This window comes from Heterocephalus glaber, unplaced genomic scaffold (assembly GCF_053883595.1).
Source record: "Heterocephalus glaber isolate CG9 unplaced genomic scaffold, H.glaber_assembly_v1.0 deba00000122, whole genome shotgun sequence".
Taxonomy (NCBI): domain Eukaryota; kingdom Metazoa; phylum Chordata; class Mammalia; order Rodentia; family Bathyergidae; genus Heterocephalus; species Heterocephalus glaber.
This window is the reverse complement of record NW_028258138.1, coordinates 75,278,912-75,296,873: the sequence shown is the minus strand read 5'-3', so window position 1 is coordinate 75,296,873 and position 17,962 is coordinate 75,278,912. Positions and strand designations below refer to the sequence as shown.

The following is a 17,962-nucleotide window of genomic DNA, read 5'->3' as shown; positions in this document are numbered from 1 at the left end:
TTTGCCCAGGGAGCTCAGCTGCCAGGTCTTGGGTACACACATGTGCGTGCACACACAACACACACAGATGACAGCAATGTGCTGCACTAACAATGGGGAGGCAGGGCTCGGAAAGAAATCGCAGATCCCTCTTTTCAAAGTGAGCGAGAAAAGAATGAGCTGGAAACCAGTAGAGCTGCCTGTGGAGGGTGACATCAGAGCCCGTGGTGTGTTTTCCTCTAGCAGAGCACATGTTTCTTCTTCGGTTGTTGCCATAAAGTCTGCTCCACCCATTCCACAGCTGGTCTGACTTAAAGCAAGTACAGATGTGACCTAACCTGACTGAGTGTGTAGTAGAATAGCCTTTAATAAACTTTTGACAGTCTTGACATTGTGTCCTTTGCCTAGAATGGGGAGTAGGAACCATCTTCAGGGGCAAGTCTGATGAGAATTCGTTGAATCTCAAAAGTCATACATAACTCTTCTATGTGAGAACTGATTGTCTGTGACTGTGGTCCTCTACTATATTTTGTAATTCATTCCACAAATATATACTAATGGCCTAGTGAGTGACAGGCATCACGTTACACCACAACAATAAAACAACACCCACCCCCCAGCTCATAATCCTTTGGGGGGAAACACTCTTATGACCAGAATATAACCCTCTGATCCACACTTTCCAGCGTCTGAGAGCTGGGTCTTATCTCCATGAGGTGTGGATTAGAATGGCCATGAGAAGGGAAGACCGGCCTGCTCCTGTTCTGCCTGCCTCTGGCAGCCAAATTTGGCTTCAGTTTTTGTTCACATAAATGAGAGGTTTGAACTGAATCATCTCCACAGTTCCTGCCACTTGCAGCATTTTTTCACCTACAGCATTTTAAGAGTCTCTGGTTCCAGAAGCTTTGCTGAGAGCAGGAATAATGCAAACTTCAGGTCAGAGCTCATGCCTTGGGATTCTAGAGCCTGAGTAAAACATAGGGTTTGTTTTCTATCCTGTGACCTGTAGAATAGAAGTCCATTTCTCATGCTTCCCCTGCCAACCCCCCTCTCCCCCCTCCCCCCGACACTTCCAAGTGGCAAGTTCAACAAACTTCAGTGGGGAGATGCTGATTATTCTCTTCAACATTTTGTCCCTGGATCACAGGCTCCCGTAGTTCAAGTGGCTATTTTATATCATTTTTTAATTTTCATATAATTTTTACATCGCTCCAACCTACCTCTTAGAGCATTTATCACATCCTCATACTTACATATAACTGTAAAAGTATTTTTTAATTTTACCTTTAAAAAATAAATGTAATCTTCCTCTACTTGACCGTAGCACCTTAGCATAACTGTTGTTAAAATATGCATCTTTCCAGCCATATGTCTGTTAATTTAACAAGAACTTGTGTTAAGTCCCAGGGAGAGACTATATATGACACAGCCCTTGGAGCTCACAGTGCAGCCACAAGACAGATCTGTGAATAACCAGTCACATTCAGCAGAACAGCGCTGTTTTGTGTGCTGAGTGGCACATCTGTGATCCATGGCCACTTGAGACTGGCACTCTTAAGAGGAAGTGCATTTGAGAGGGGTAGTATTTTTAGAGTTGTAGAAGCACTTAGACAATTTGTTGCAAAGGAAGAGACTATTTTTTCCAGAGAATATTTTCAACCAGCTGTTAATTTGTTGAGAAAACTGCATATTTCACTTATTCAAGTTTAGCAGTACATGCTCAGCAGGAAAAAAAAAAAGAAAAGGAAGGGAAAAAACCACAAGAGCAAGAGCTATTGGATATGTTCTGAGAAATATGTCCTCAGGTGGTTTGATCATTGCACAAATATGAGTGTCCTAACACAAATCTAAATGGTGTAGCCTAGGCTGTATGGTATATCCTTTTGCTTCTAGGCCACAAACCTGAATGGTATGTTTGTAGCCCCAAAGCTACAAACTGCAGGCAACATTGTAGGCATTTTAAACACAATGGTATTTGTGTATCTAAACATAGGAAAGGAATAGAAAAATATTATGTATGTTAGCTTTTCAGCATGGTTACAAGATACCTCAGTTAAACAGTTGGAAGAAAGATTTATTTTGGCTTGTGGTTTCAGAGGTTCAGTCCATGGATGCTTAGTCCTGTTGCTCCTGGACTTGGGTGAGGAGGAAATCAGGGTAGGGAGGGTATGGCACAGCAAAGCTGCTCACCTTAAGGCGTCTAGAAGCAAAAAGAAAGCTGAAGTTGCTGCGGGACACAGCCCTGGTGGGACACTCCTCCAGTGACCTATCCCTTCAAGTAGGCCCTATTTCCTAATGTTTCTACCACCTCTTAAAATACCATCAGGTTATGAATTGGTCAATGAATTAGTCAGTTGGTGAAGTCAGAGCCCTCAAAATCCAATCACTTACCAATAGTGCAACCTCTGAACTGCTGCTTTGGGGACCAATCCTTCAACACTTGCATTTTGGGGAGACATTTCAGATCCAAACCATAACATTGTGTAATAGGACTTTTTTCACCTCTGTTTTAATCTTACGGGACCATCATGGTATATGTGGTCTGTTGTGGACCAAAATGTCATTAAATCTATAAATAGAATTATATAGTAAGCCTTTGTGTCTCATTTCTTTTGTGACATTTGTAAGATTCATCAGTGTCATTGCGTATAGTTGTATTTTATTAAGTGTTACTATTGTAAGGTACTCTGTTGCGTGAACATACTGCAATATTTTTTTCAATTCATTCTACAATAGATAGGTATTGTTAAGTTTCCAGATTCTAGCTATTCCACACTGCATTGCTGTAAACACGCTCATTCATGTCTTTTGGTGACTTATACAACTGTTGGGTATAATCCTTAGGTGAATGCTAGGTCTATCTAAGGTTGGCCTGAGCTTTAGCGGACAGTACCTAATGGTTTTCTAAAGGGCTGTACCAACTTGTACTCCAATGAGCAATTTTCTATTCCAGTGGATCTTTTTGACTTGTGTTTTGTTTCATGCACTGCCTTGAGAACAATCCACACAGAAGATTGAACTTTCTCATAATGTTTCCAACTCACGGATGTGGACCTCACATTCATGATGGGGAATAGGCTTGAGTAGGAGGGATTGTAGGCTGGAGAAAGTGCCTGCTGAACTGGTTTTGCAGCATAGTAAGAGTTAGCCAGGGGAAACAGAGAAGAACCACTAGGCAAAGGAGTGGAATCTTGGACAGGTGGAAAGGCCGGAAGCCTGGAGAGCATATGGTAAGATTTCAGGAACTGCTTGTCTCTCGAGGGGAGGTTGAGGATAAGAGGACACAGAACATGACCCCTTTGTGCAGATAATAATGTTATTGGTCAGTAGGCCATTAACAGCTGTCTAAGCTCACGGAAAGAGACCTCAAGCCGGGTCTAGGGTCTACCAAGATGGTGTCTGGGTATAGAGAGAAGGAAGGGGATGAGGGAAGGCAGGGAACCAAACCTGCTGGCTCTTTCCTTGGCTTAAGCCTCCAGAGATAGAAGCCACATGGGCATCTGAAAACCACGTTGGTAACAGCGGTAGCCTTTATTAAATGGTTCAGGTTTCATTTTCTCCCTCTGTTCAGAGTATCCGGTCTAAAGTGGAGCTGTCCGTCTGGGATCAGCCTGAGGATCTTAACCTCTTCTTCACTGCCACCTGCCAGGATGGCCTTTCCTACCCCAATCAGAGGAAGTGTGAGGGCCTGAAGATCGGAGACACGGTAAGTACTCACTACTGGTTTCAGTGAGCTCTTGGTAGCATTGGTCATCAGTCTTTGGATTCTGGTAACCCTTGTGACCACAAGAGACCCCTGTGCTCAGTCCTCCAGTGCAGCATCTTGGGGAGTTCCCAAGCCTGCTTTGCATTATGTGCTCAGAGTCCCAAGTTCATTTGTTAAGGAGCTCTAGTCAAAAGATAGGCCTCAGCGCATCAAACCTGTGGATTCCTCAAGTTGACGTTGTACCCTTGGTGTTTTGAACCATTACTTTTCATTTTACAGGGATATAATCAGGAACAGCTGCCTCACCAGATAATGGGTGTAAATGGTACATGTAAGGATGTGCAGCTATGTGCACTCAAGTGTTGGAGTAGGGAAGAGTCATGAGCAGTTGGAACACAGGTACCCGTGCAGAGTGGCACTGGAGGGCTGTACACACGTCTTCTAGAGGTGCCCACTGCAGGAGACCCACTGACTGTTCCACTGGCCAGAAAACAAAGGGAGTGAAGGAAGGAACGCTGTCTCCCACACTTCAGAGACCGGCTGTAAACAGAAAAATTATAAGGACCTTAAAATATCCCTGGGTGGGGAATGTAGCTCAGTGGCACCATGCCTGCCTGGCAAGTGCAAGGTCCTGAGTTTGATCCGAAGTACCAAAAAAAATAGGTAACTACTCTGTGGGCATTCAGAAGCAACGATGCCAACTTCCTCTGACTCAGGGAGACATGGGTGTAGCTGCATGGGTGCTCAGCAGCAGGTCTGGGATTTTCCCGCTCTCCTCCCCAGATCCTTTCTCATCTCACTGCTCTCACAGTGGCCTTTTGCCGCTTCTCAGATCACAGACAAACCTCTCACCCTTTTCAGATCTTGGAACGCCTTGCCCCAGCAGACAGACAGTTCAGAGCATGATGTGGAACTTGAGAGGGTGCAGAGCTCCTGCCTAAGTAACAGATCCTTTCCTCAGAAGGTTGTTCACAGTATCTTTTGCTTTTAACAAACTTGAAAAAAGGCCTAAACAAGTTGTCTGATAAGCCATTACAAGTGACTTTTATGGCATTTAATCAGAAGGCCTTCAGGAAAGATGAAAAACTTCCTTCCTGTTTATACAGATGAATGTTTTTTGTCTGTTTTTTTTTTTTTGGTACCAGGGATTGAACTCAGGACCTTCTGCTTTCGAGACAGGCACCGGAACCACTGAGCTAAATCCCCAGCCCTATGCAGATGAATTTTTTGTGCTTAAGTCTGTACCAACAGAGCGAGAAATGTAACTGATAGTGATCCCTGCCTTGTGTAGCTGTAAGTAATATTTACCATATGTATCAACTACTTGGGTGAAAGGCCTCATCTCTCTCTTTTTTTAATTTTTTTTTTGGTACCAGGGATTGAACTTGGGTCCTTGTGCTTGCACAGCAGGTGGCGAAACCACTGAGCTAAGTCCCCGGCCCCAAGGCCTCATCTGTTTAAAGAGAGCTGGCCAGTAAAATTTTACTTTTTATTTTTAATAATTTCAGAAGTTGTAATGTATTTATGTTGTTTTGAACAATTATAATGGTTACTCAATGGAGATGAATTTTTAAAAATAACACTAAAGCCTTAAAATCATGGAGTTTAAAGAGACAGTAATGAAAATGGAGGGAGGCAGAAGGGGAAGAAACCACATTTGAGTGAGTTCTGTGGGTCATTAGGTGGAATGTTCAGTGCACCGTGTTTGTAGAACTGAAGAATGGGGGTGAAACACACCCAAACAAGGACCTCTTTTGTTAAAATAGGAGAGAAGTAGGAGAGGATGGGTTGCTGTGTGCAAAGACACACCCACCCACACACACACACACACACACACCCCACACACCCCACACCCCACACACCCCCCACCCCACCACTACCACCACTCCAGGCTTCGGGAGGGCCCTTGAGGATTCCTGTTGACACCCTGTAATTGGACAAATCTGAGGGTTGAGGACAGCACAGTCAGGCAGGGTCAGCTGGGTAACAAGCGCTCTGTGGGGAGGACCTGACTGAGGTTCCAGGTGTCTTGCATCTGTTTACTGTTAGCAACATTGAACTCCCAGGAAATCTGCTTATCACATGTGGGAAGGTTACAGAGCTGGAGAAACAGCTTCTTATAAAGTAGCAGAACCTGTATTTTAAAATTGTTTTCAAAATTGAGCTGGGTTGGAGTTATCAGGATTAAATCTTGTGTTTCCACTCAGAATATTAATAGTGTAAGAAGAACATGGGTCTGACAGGAATTTTTAAAAACTTATTCTGATAGGTCTTGGCTCAAATGTTAAATGTACCTAAGTAGTGTTGCTTTTAAAAAATAGGGTAGACGGGCTAGCTGTGGTAGCCCACACCTGTAATCCCAGCTACTCAGGAAGCTGAGGCAGGAGGATCACAAGTTCCAGGCCAGTTTAGTGAGCAATTTAGTGAGATGCTGTCTCAAAATTTTTTTTTTCCCTTTGGTACCAGGGATCGAACTCGGGACCTCCTTGCAGTTGCAAGGCAGGCGGCGGAACCACTGAACTAAATCCCTGCCCCTCCCCCAATTTTTTTTTTAAATGGGCTGGAGATGCAGCTCAGCACTCCCTTGGTACAGTCCCCAGTACTGGAAAAAAGAAATAAAGTGAAATAAAAAGGAACGCCAATTGGGCTGCATTAATAGAAGTATTTGTGAAACCCCAGAGACTGTGGTGCCATTATTTTTTTCCCAAGTGTCAGACTACATATGGAGTTCTATGGTCAGATTTTTTTTAAAAAGGGGGTGTAGCTATCTTGACAAATTGGCTAGAAACCAGAGAAGTCAAAGGATGTGGTATTTGTTGATAATCACACCATAAAGTCAGAATGGAGCTCTTCCTGGAAGCAGGAAACTTCAGCCAATTGCTGCCTGAAGCACAAATGGGAAAATCATTATAAGAATTCTGAGATTCCCTATTTATCCTAAGGGATAAATACATTTAGTCCCAAGAAAGGCTCTAAGCAGACTAGGGTGTGAATAGTTCTGCGTTCCCACCTGTGAGGAGGACATCAGCACCCATGGTGACAGATGAGAAAAATGGGGACACACAGAATGGGATTAATTGCCCAAGGTGACACAGCCATAAGTAGAGGTGAAAGTTCAAGCCAGGGCTTCCTGGTTCTATAGCCAGCACCCTATACCACCTTCATCTAGCCCCACTCTCTCTTTTTTTTTCCCAATTTTTGTTTTTATTAATACATGTTTGCAGTACACAATGTTTACATTCCTTGTGAGGAACTGGTACATGTACATTACATACCTTCAGTTCTTTTTTCATCCCTTTCCCTCCCATCCTTCCCCTCTCCCTCTATCTCTTGGTCCCTTTCCCATTGGCAAAAGGTCTATCTCTCTATTTCCTATTATCTATCTTTTTTTTTTGGTACCGGGAATCGAACTTGGGTCCTTGCGCTTGCGCAGCAGGCAGCGAAACCACTGAGCTTAATCCCCAGCCCCTCCTATCTTTTATTTTGTGCTTTATATTTTGGGTTTCTTATATAAGAGAACCCATGTGACATTTAAGCTTGTGTGTCTGATTTATTTCACTTTAACATTATGGTCTCAAGATGCATCCATTTTCCTACCAAGGCCTCAAGTTTATCCTTTTTTATAGCAGAGTAGTACTCCACTGGAGTACCACATTTTCCTTATCCATTTATCTCTTGATGGACACACAGGTTGCTTCCAAGATTTAGCTATTGTGAATTATGCTGCTATAAACATGAGTATGCATGGATTGCTGCAAGATGATGTCTTGAATTCTTCCAGGAAGATACTTAGGAGGGGAACAGCTGGGTCAGATAGGATGCTCCCAGTCCTGTCCTGTCACCCTCTCTCGAAGGACATGTTTCAGGACACAGTCTGATAATAGACAGGAGCCTTCACCGAGAGGGCAGTTTACTGGGGGCACATGTGTCCCTTACCACACTCAGTTCACACAATCACCAGCTTGGCTGTGGACCAGAGTGCTACATTCCTGCTGATGGGCAGCCTGAGACATGGGGATGGGACTGACCTGCCCACACTCACCCCACTAGTAGGCTTTAGAGTCAAAACCCAAACCACAACGTTTCCACTCCAGACTGAATCCACTCGGTAAGCACAGCCTCCTGACCACAGAGGGGTCCTGTGCGTCGCCATTTGTTGGGCATCTGTAGCCCACCCAATGGCAGCAGGGACTTCACTGCAGTTTTCTCTGTTTCCTGTAGCAGCTTTGTAAGGTAGCCTCTACTTCTCATTTTAATGAGCAAAATAAATACAACCTCAAAGGGAGCCCAAGAAACTGGCCAGAAGGTCCACTGCCAGTATGTTGCAGTTGTCAGGACTGAAATCGGGGTGCCAGTGCCCCAGCCCATGCTTGTCCCCTTAGACTGCATGCACTTCCCGAGTGGGAGCTTGACAGGAGTGTGCAGTGGCATCATTGCTCTTTACACACGGACACTCTGGCATGCTGCTTTAGCTTTTTGCTGGGGTGTCTCCAAAAATAGACATCGTCCAGAAATCAGAAAAAGATTTTCGATATCAGGTGTCACAACAGGAAGAATCACTGCTGTATTGGGATGATTTTCAGAGCGCTTGAAGCAGTAATAAAGGAGCTTCTCCCCACATGGGACCCCTTCGGCAGCTCCCCCTGTGGGATCCAATGGCCACGGCCCTGCTGGAACAGCAGCAGGCCCTGAATCAAGCGTCATGCCAGCCCTTTGTGTCTCCTCGCTGTCCTGGAGTTGTCTCACCATCCAGGGACCACTGTCCCATGATCCTAGTGCAAAATGAAAACGTTCGTCCATGTTCAGAACTTATAAGAACCTCAAGACAGCAGCTGAACTAAGCTCCGGCCCTTCTGAGCAAGACTCCACAGCACAAACTCCAGAAAACCAGTATTGGCGTGGGCTGGGCCCTGCCCACACCTTTTTACCAAAAGAGGGGGATCCGTAACTTCCTTTGGCTCTGACCCCCTAGCGGAGGGAGATACACTTGCTAGGATCAATGAGATTTTTTTAAGCCTGGCTACAAAAGGCTAATTTTTCATCCCTGTGGGCTGAAGAAGCGAATTACAGTTGGGCTGCACCAACCAGCTGTTTACCGAGCAAAATACTCAATAATGTCACTGTGGACATGTGTCTGAGGACATGTTTCAGGACTTGCCAGTGACTGTGCTGACCCACTCAAATTTAGTAAATGTGTATGTGCTGGATATTGTGCACACCCAGGACGTAAAGATGAGGCAGAAAGCAGGGCTCAGAGTCCAGTGGACAAGGTAACCACGTAAATGAATCAACCTCAAGTAGGGTGAATAGTGCTGTGACAAAGATGGTGTGGCCCTGCAGGAGTCCTGAGGAGGAAGAGATCCCATGGCAGAGGGTGCTGTGGATGAGGCAGGGAAGGGGAGGTGGGTACTCCCACTGGTGAGCAACAAGGCGAGGCTGCAGGGTGCGGTGAGCATCTCCCTTTGCAGGTGGAAGCAGCCTGTGATGTCTGTAGTGAGGAGAGGAGAGGGTTGGGGACCCAGGGGCAAGTAGCTGGCCCCGGCCACACTGGTAGGATCTGTGCCCAGTTAGGGGTCTGGCCACTGTTTGGCAGATAGGTTCTATTCTTGAGTAATGTGAGTTGGGAGAACTAAGTACAAGTCAGGGAATGATGAGATGTGGGCAGGAATGTGAAGCCCTGCTGAAGAGTATGGGGTTCACCAGGTAAAAGAGGGGTTAGGAAAAGCAGGCAGGAGTCACCAGTCAGCAGGGATCTCAGGGTCTGGCCTGGGTACAAGGACACACAGCTTTGGGCAGCTGGGTTGAGTGGATCTCACCACCTTGGAGGAATGGCTTCCTGCAGAAGCTGGCACAGAACAGGTAGCAGCTTAGGATCACTTCCAGAGGCAGTGGTTCTATGGCTACCCTGGGTTCCTTGGGTTAAGGCATCTATTCAGCAAGAAACAGATTTGGCACGAGGTGAGGGACAAGGATGTTCTCAAAGGGGAGTCTTCCTTAAATAAACCTGGAAGCCCCAAATCCAGTGAGATTCTCTTCTACTGGGGCTTAGGTGCTCCTCTGATTCCCCTCCCTTGATCCAAACACCACAGGCGAGGGAACCCGGCTGCTGGGAGTCGGCATCCTCATTTACTGGCTTTGACACATCAGTATGCGAGTGGCTAGCTGTGCGGCCAGCAGTAATGCCCAGCACAAAGGGCCCAGTGAGCCCCGTCCTGGCCTCACTACACGCCTTCCCCCACCCCCCTGCTCCGTTCACTGCTCTGGGCTCTGTCGCCTGAGCCCAGGTCTTTATCGAGATCTAAGTGGACCTGGCATCTGTGTAGCCCTGGGGTTGGGGGTTTGGTAGGGGGCTGGCAGCCTTTTGGAAAGGGTGGACTGGTCCAGCAGCCCTTCTGGGGAGCTGGGAGCACCCCACGGAGGCCAGGCCACGAGTCTGCTGCACCTGTGACCTTCTGCTGGAGTCTTGGAGTGAAGGACTGGAAAGTGTCCAGGAATTGAGGAGCTTTCCCTATCAGTGCTGAGCTGGAATCCTCAGTTGCCAGGGGAGAGACTCAGAGAAACCGATTTCCCTTAGCCTTCCAGCATCTCTGGATTCTTTCTTAATCCAATAGGGAAGACAGACTCTGAAAGGAGGTGTGAGCAAACTGATCTACTCACTGTTTCAGTGCTTTTCAGAGCATTCCTGGGCCCAGCGGGAGCTAAGACCTGGTGGCATAAAGGGAGCCTCTCCCTGATTATCAGGCCGCCAGCTGAAGGCCAGGATGGGGAAGGCAGGGAAGACTGATGGACCCCATGGCCCAAGCCCTGGCCCAGGACGCCCCAGGATCTTAAAAGCCAGTCAGGCAGACAGTGTGAGCATTCTGGGTCCTGATTCAGAGGCTCCTTTGACACTTCCACTCACCCCAGGATCGGAAGACTCGGGAGACTCAGTTCCCTCCTTCCTTACTGTGTCCCGTGACGCAGGCCAATCTGCATGGGAAGGTTATGCTCACAGGAAACACTCCCTGTGGTCATTCAGTAGTTAAGCGCCTGTGGCTCTCAGTCCTGGTCATTCCTTTGTAGTTGATTCCAGACCTACAGAATGCTTTTTGGGCTGAGGCACTTCATTCAGCAGGTCCAGCAAGTTGTAGCCTTGGGAATCAATAGCTCCAAGCAAGTCACTGTTTCTCTCTGGGCCCCAGAGCGGGCAGGAGTCTGGCTTCTGCAAGGCTGTATTCCCCGCTGCAGTCCAGATGGCCCCATTGGTGCCTTAAGCTCATTCCTCTCCTTCTCACATTCAGATTATTCCCAGCCGAGGAAGAAGGATTTGGGGAAACCTCTGGCCACCACTTTGGGGTCACCTTGAGGTGATCTTGGCATGGGCATCTACCCCATCCCACTTGTAGGAGGTTTTGTGAGCAGGAGAACACAGGCTGCATTCCAGGCGAGCCCCACCTCCACTGCTGTGGGACTGTGGCCAATTCATAATCCCTCCACCCCATCTCTCCCTGCTGAAATGAGGGAGCCTCCTTTTGGGGTACATAAAGGAGACACTGTGGGAGTGCTCAGCGCAGTGCTGGTCCACAGTAGGCACCCGGGGGCTGCTCAATCTAGGTTGTCAGTGGATTTCAGCGCCAGGTGTGCCCTGTCCTTTTCCTAACCTTGAGCACCTTACGCCTCAGGCCTTGGAACTCAGCCTTGAACTAGTTTTTGTCAGTCTTTCCCCTTTGCCTCCTTCTCCTCCCCCCACATGGATATGGACCTGAGGTAGGGCCAGTCCAGAGTGTCTGCACCCTGGGTCCTGGCCCTGTTCTTGGCCAGAGTTGCAGTCAAGCCTCTGGGGCCCTGGTTTGTTATCAGGGAGGACTTTCTCCAGGACCCAGAGAGCTGGGTGTTTCCTGATGTTACAGAATCTGAGGAAAGCCCTTTAGAAGTAAAGATCTTAGAGTAAGGGGGAAATACAGAATCTTTAGAAGCAAGTATTTTTAGTGTTCTCAAAAATAATGTTATTACCCGAAGAGTATCTAGAAAAGCAAGCTTTTGATGACTTTCTAAAGATCACCTTTTTTCCAACCCAAATAATAGAAGTAAGAATAGTAATAGGTAACAGGGGTGCCTAGGTCATTCTGAGCTTCATATTCAGCTAGAGAGCCTTTTGGAAAATGAAGATATCCAGGCGCAGACTTGCAGGGTCAGTTGGAGGGGGCTGGGCCTGTCTGTTTGGGGAGTAGGGAGAGCCCCACGCTTTCCCATGGCATTTCCTCTGCACATGCTGGCCATCTGCGGCATCTCCACAGTATTTACAATGCCTGCTCCAGGGCTCTGTGGGCAATTGGATCCACACGCAGGCCCCTGGCCTCGTGGCCCACCTTGCTGTGAGTTTCTAAGGCATCCCATGAGAAGCTCCAAAGTTAGAACCACTTCCATGTTTTGCTTGATGTTTCATCAGACGATGACTCTCCCTGAGGCCTCAGGGCCATGGCTGATTGTGCAAGATGTGACTGTGGGAACTATTTCCAGAGGTGGGGTTGGGACCCAGGATGGGGGCAGGGTTCAGAGGTACCTGTGAACAGATCTCAGGTGTCCTCCCAACCCTTCTGCCCCAGAAAGGAGCCCTGTTCTGAGAGGCAGGCAGGTGATTGCCACCCTGGCACCTCATGTCAGGAGTGCCACCCTACCTCTGCGTCTGGCCCCACACCCAGCACACTACCCAGTAAATCTCTGCTGATGAATGGCTTTTGAAGTGGAGAGGGGAGAGGTGTCCTGAGTATAGGTGGGTGGAGGAGAAGCTAGAATTTAAAAGAAAGGACCACAAGAACCAGGTAAACCTGAGTGATTCCTAGTGCCTTTCTTTGAAGCCCCTCTCCTCAGAGTCTTAAGGATGTTAAGAGACCACGAATGTTAGAGAACGGAGCAGAGTGCCCATCGAGTGTCAGCACACCTGGACATTCTCTGTTCCAGGAGTCAGGGAGCTTGCTGGTCCCAGGGTCTCTTTCTCCTCGGCCATTCCAGGCTTCTACTGTGTGCAGAAAACTTCACTCTGGCTGTGCCCATGGGTGTCTGGGAAGCCCTGGACCTCGATGTCCCCTCTCTCCCTTCTGTCCAGGCATCCTTTGAAGTGTCAGTGGAGGCCTGGAGCTGCCCCAGCAGACACACTGAGCACACGTTCACTCTGCGGCCTGTGGGCTTCCGAGACAGCCTGCGGGTGGTGGTCACCTACAATTGCACGTGCAGCTGCAGCACAAGGCTGGAGCCCAACAGCACCAGGTGCAGCAGGAATGGGACTTATGTCTGTGGCCTGTGTGAGTGTAACCCCAGCTACCTGGGCACCAGGTGTGAGTGCCAGGAGGGGGAGAACCAGAGCGTGTACCAGAACCTGTGCCGGGAGGCGGAGGGCAAGCCGCTGTGCAGCGGGCGCGGTGAGTGCAGCTGCAACCAGTGTTCCTGCTTTGAGAGTGAGTTCGGGAAGATCTACGGACCTTTCTGCGAGTGTGACAACTTCTCTTGTGCCAGAAACAAGGGCGTCCTCTGCTCAGGTAGGTGTCCCCAGCCAGGCTTCTGCTTTGAGCCCAGAAGCTGTGGGGACCTCCTCCTCCTAAACCCTGCCTTCTCCTCAGTGGTGGTGGGAATGTCACAACCACAGTTGTCTTGGGTGAAGACCGTGGACAAGCCTTGCCTACCGAGGGCACAGGGGTGGGGACTTGTGTAGGAACATAAAAACAAGGCACTGCCTTGTGGTCAGACTCCGTCAGAGGCCGTCACCCAGCCGACTTGCCAGTTAAGGCAGGACTGATGCTCAGTCTGCCCCTCGTCGCCCTCTGGACAGAGCTCACTGGATCTGGTTGCAGCTGCCTTCTTACCACACATTGCATTCATTTCTTACTGCTGCTCTAACAAGTCACCACAAATTTAGTGACTTAAAATAATCCAAATGAATTCTCTTCCAGTTCTACCGGTCAGAAGTCTTCCCTGGATCTTCTTTGGCTAAAATTGAGTGTTTAGCCCAGTTTGTTCCTTCTAGAAGGTATAGGAGAGAGACCATTTCCTTGCCTCTTTCCTTACCACTAGACGCTGCCTCTGCTCCTGGGTTTGGACTTCTTCAGATAGCACCCTCGGGTACTTAACTGAGTGTGACCTTGCTTGTGTTGTCATATTCCCCTCTGAGGCTCTGCCCCATCTTCTGTAGACCCCTGTGGTTCTGTGGGACCCACAGGATGACCCAGGAAAGTCTCTCCATCTCCAGCTCTTTAACTTCCTCACATCTGCAGAGTGCCTGTTCTCATATATGGTCACAGGCACAGGTGCCGTGAATTAAGTGTAGACATCTATGGGGTCATTACTTGGCCTGCTGCAGTTCTGGTTTTAGAAGTTCCTCCTCATAGCGAACAGAAACTTGCATCTCAGTAATTTCCTCTCGCTGCTTCTCGCTCTTAACTTCCACTTTCACATGGGCAACCTGTCAGACAGCTGAACACATGCATGCTTCTCTGTCCTCTCTTCTTATCCAGGCTGGACCCTACATCTCTCCCTTCTCAGGGGTCCTATCACTTGTTAATAAGCGTGCCACAGAGGATGGACCACAGCATTTGTCATTCTGGATAAGGGCACCTCAAGGAGAGCTCAGCCAAGTACTTGCTTTCTGTGATCTGGGCACTCACCTGACATTGATGTATCCTATAGTACGCTCACTTTTCTGTTCAGCAGTCACATTATACTCTTGAGTTTGTTTTTATTTTTACAACCAAGAAGTGATTACTATTTTGAATTTTTATTATGTGACTTTTGAGGCCTGATTTCTTAAATCTAAACACAGGACTTCACACTGTTTCCTGTTAAATCACAAGTTGGCGTTGCCCATTGTGAGTTCATTAAAATTGAGTTCTAAAAGGGCCATTCCATCCAACGCCACACCTGCAAAGATAAAAACAAAATGACTGGAGGCAGGGCTGGGGTTTCTTCTGTGGTCTCTAGAATTCCCTCCAAGAGAATGGTCCTCCAGCTGGGAAGGGCTGATTCGAAAGGAGCTTAGAGTTCCTGTGCAGATGAAGCATGATGATGCTCGGGTGAAGCAGACGGGTAAACAGTGCATCATCCTGGGAGAAGCACCCACCCTTCCATGGAAGAAATGCCTCACCAGGAGACGACAAGTACACCCAGGGGTGCAGTGGGGCCAAAATGCTCAGAGTTGGACTTGCCCTGGAAAATGTGGGACATGTGAAGGTCATAGAAGAAGGAGGGTGGAAAATTAGGATTTGAGGCACCAGACATTGCAACAGGGGTTGACTCTTTTCTCTCTCAAGGTGGTGATGGGTTGGCATTAGCTAGGTGGTTCTGTCTTAAGTAGCAGAAAAGTGTGGGCTCAAGAGCAGGCCTGGGCCTAAATCTCCTAACACCACATGCTGGTGTGGGGCTTTGGACACGGAGTTTTGTGAAATCGAAGACAGTGTGGAAAGCACCTAGCAAATCACCTGGCACAAAAGGAGGTCCCGCCCATGCTGGTTCCCAACTGAGTCAGTGCCACACACTTAAGAGAACCATGGCTGGTGCCAAGCTTAGCCTGGCTGTACTTAAGGAACGCCAGTGTGGCAGAATGGCTTCCATTTACCTGGCAGCTACATCAAAGCTCATGAAGACTGGCTGTGTTCATTATGGACCTTCAGCAATGCTTCCCCCCCCCGCACCCCCCCATCGAGACCTTACACTTGCCAGGCAGGTGCAGCGCCACTGAGCTACATCCCCTGCCCAGCAATGCATTTCTTCTAAAGAACCATGAGCAGACATCCCAGAGCCATCCCTTCTTCCCCCAAAGGAGCCAAAAATGGCCCTCTGGGGTGACTGTCTTCACCCCAGAAGGCTACATGTATCCACATTGCCTCGGAGCAAATTTGCCTTTGCAGATTCCATCTCCATAGTTTATTAGCCTGAGACTTTGGTTGTCTTAGCTTTTTGGTTTCTCCATCTCTAAAACGAAGCCAACAACCACATGGTGCTGTGTCACTGTAAGAGCTGAAGGAGACGGCAAGTGAAGGGCTGATAGAGTGCACATCCCCGCTGGCACAGGTGGTCACTAGCAGAAGCATGAGTGTCACTCCACAGAGACAACTTTCACTCTGGAAGCGGGACTGTCTGAGGCCAAGCAAACATGCACTCTTGTTCAGCCTCCAGGACCCACAGTTCTTCTGAGTTCATCTTGCATTGTAGGATTCTCCCAAGCCCTGTGTTCAAAAGCCCTTGATACTCTTCCTCTGTTGCTCTCTCTCCACCTGTTTAACACTGTGGTGTCCAGAGACTCTCACAGGTCATGGGGTAGAGAAGCCAGGGGTTGAGGCTCAGCTCCCTGATTTCCAGGGACTGATGGGATGGGATGTGTCTGCCCACTGGAAAAGCTGTACACATTCATTAAAAAAAACTGAAGATGTGGGGAAGCTGATGGCTGTGCAGTCAGCCTGTGTTGTCTGCCTGCCTCTTTGTTGGTGAGCTGGATTAATGTGGACCAGCAATCTGGCAAACCAGTCAAGGGCCTCTTCCACCTTCACTGTTTCACATGCGTGCCCTCCAACGCCGTGTGTGCAAGAGAATGGCTTTCCCAGAGAGCTGGAGGATTCTGTTAGGTCCAGAATATTCTGAAGGCTAGGAGGAAATTGTTTAAATCATGCATAATCGCACCACTCATAGTTTAAGAAATTAGTTTCTTTACTTCCAAACTTTTTTCTAAATTAACATGGCTATGTGTGTCTGTATGTGTGTGCACATGTCTGGATATAATTTTGTATCTTGCTTTTTTCCTGTACTAGTACACCCAGGGAAGCACTTGAAGTTGAATTGCTTTGGTACACCACTGCTGAGGGCACTTTGACTCTTTCCATCGAACCCCCAACTGGCGTCTCCCACCCCTTCACTTAACAAGCCACAACCAGCTAAAATGTGAAGCTATCCAAATCTTGCAGAAAATAGTTTCTAGAATGAGGTCATTGTTGTGTTTGTTAATTTGAGAAGGACTCACAACTGAGCCCAGCTCCAGGCAGGACCCGATGGTGCACATTCCTGCAGCAGCCCCTCGCGCAGTCTGCTCAGCACCCCACACTTCTTGTCTCTCAAACCCTCACTCCTGGAGACAGCTGTGAGTGGCAGGGGAGGAATTCCATCCCGCATGCCTGGGCACCCAGGCTCAGCATGGGGCTCCCACTATTGGTCTCTGTGTGTCAGTTTTCGGCCCCTGGATTGTTATTGCATTTGGGGTTTTCAAGGGAGAGAAGCCTATTTCCCAACCATGGCTCCACTGCTGAAGATGCTGACTTGGCCCAAATGGGCCACTGCCCTCTTGTTCCCTCCCAGTCCTCACCCCTTCTTCCGGAGCCTGGTCTGGAAGAGGATCATATGGTTGTGGTGTCTTCAGATCAGGGCTACGAGGCACACTTGAAGAAGTGGCTGAGGCAGAGGACACCTCAGAGACGCAACTTATGCTTCTCTTCTTTCCCACCAGAGGGACTTAGTCCTGTCCCTTGCCCAAATCCAGACCTGGGGAAAATGCAAGAGATCGCAGGTTTTTCACCTTAAACATGAGTAGGGAAGCAAGTCAGGCCCAGCTCTGCAAGCAGTTGAACAGCTCTGTTACTACTTTTGTGACATGGTCGTCGTGAAAATGCATGTGTGTTCGGGGCTCTCAGGTCTCCCACTGGTTTCTGGAAGCAGCATAGCGTAGAGAATGGTTCTGTCCACGGCTGTTTCCATGTGTGTAAGAGGAGTTTCGTGGGGCTATAGAAGGTTTCTATTCTTTCAAGTCTCAAAGTGGTGACCCTTAAGAGAGAAGTAGGAGGTGGTCTGTTCAGCAGTTTTTAGTGTCATAAAAGTTTCTTTTCAAACATTGTTATTCTCTGTTGGTTTCTGTGCCCAAACAGTGCCTCCTCTCTCAGGATTTGAGTCCCTCTCTTGTGGTAGTAAACTGTTGAGTCTCAGCCCCCAAGCTTTCAGCATATATGAAATGATTGCTGGAGCATATTGAAACGTTAGCTAATGTTCAGGCTACTCTTGGGTTTCGTATAGTGAGGGATTTTTAAATCAAATAGGATCGAAAATTTTGATCCAAACCCTTTGGCCTCATGACTGTGAGATCACAAAAGTATATCTAAGTAAGTTTGTATCTCTGTCTAGCCATCTATCTAGTAATAGATGATCTCTATTCTGTAGATGGCAACTAGAAGTCAAGAGACTCCTATAGTTCCCTCCCAAACATAAGAAAATGGAGTCCAGGACTAGGGATGTAGCTCGGCAGCCCCATGCCTGCTTGGCAAGTGCAAA

General features: G+C 48.0%; 1 protein-coding gene across 1 annotated transcript in view; it reads left to right on the top strand.

Annotated features, from left to right (window-relative positions):
• Itgb5 (integrin subunit beta 5) overlaps positions 1-17,962 on the top strand; it is a 110,299-nt gene that overhangs the window by 70,705 nt on the left and 21,632 nt on the right. Inside the window, 2 exon segments of the mRNA XM_021259554.2 lie at positions 3,551-3,685; positions 12,771-13,200. Coding sequence (XP_021115213.1) covers positions 3,551-3,685; positions 12,771-13,200 — 565 coding nt within the window.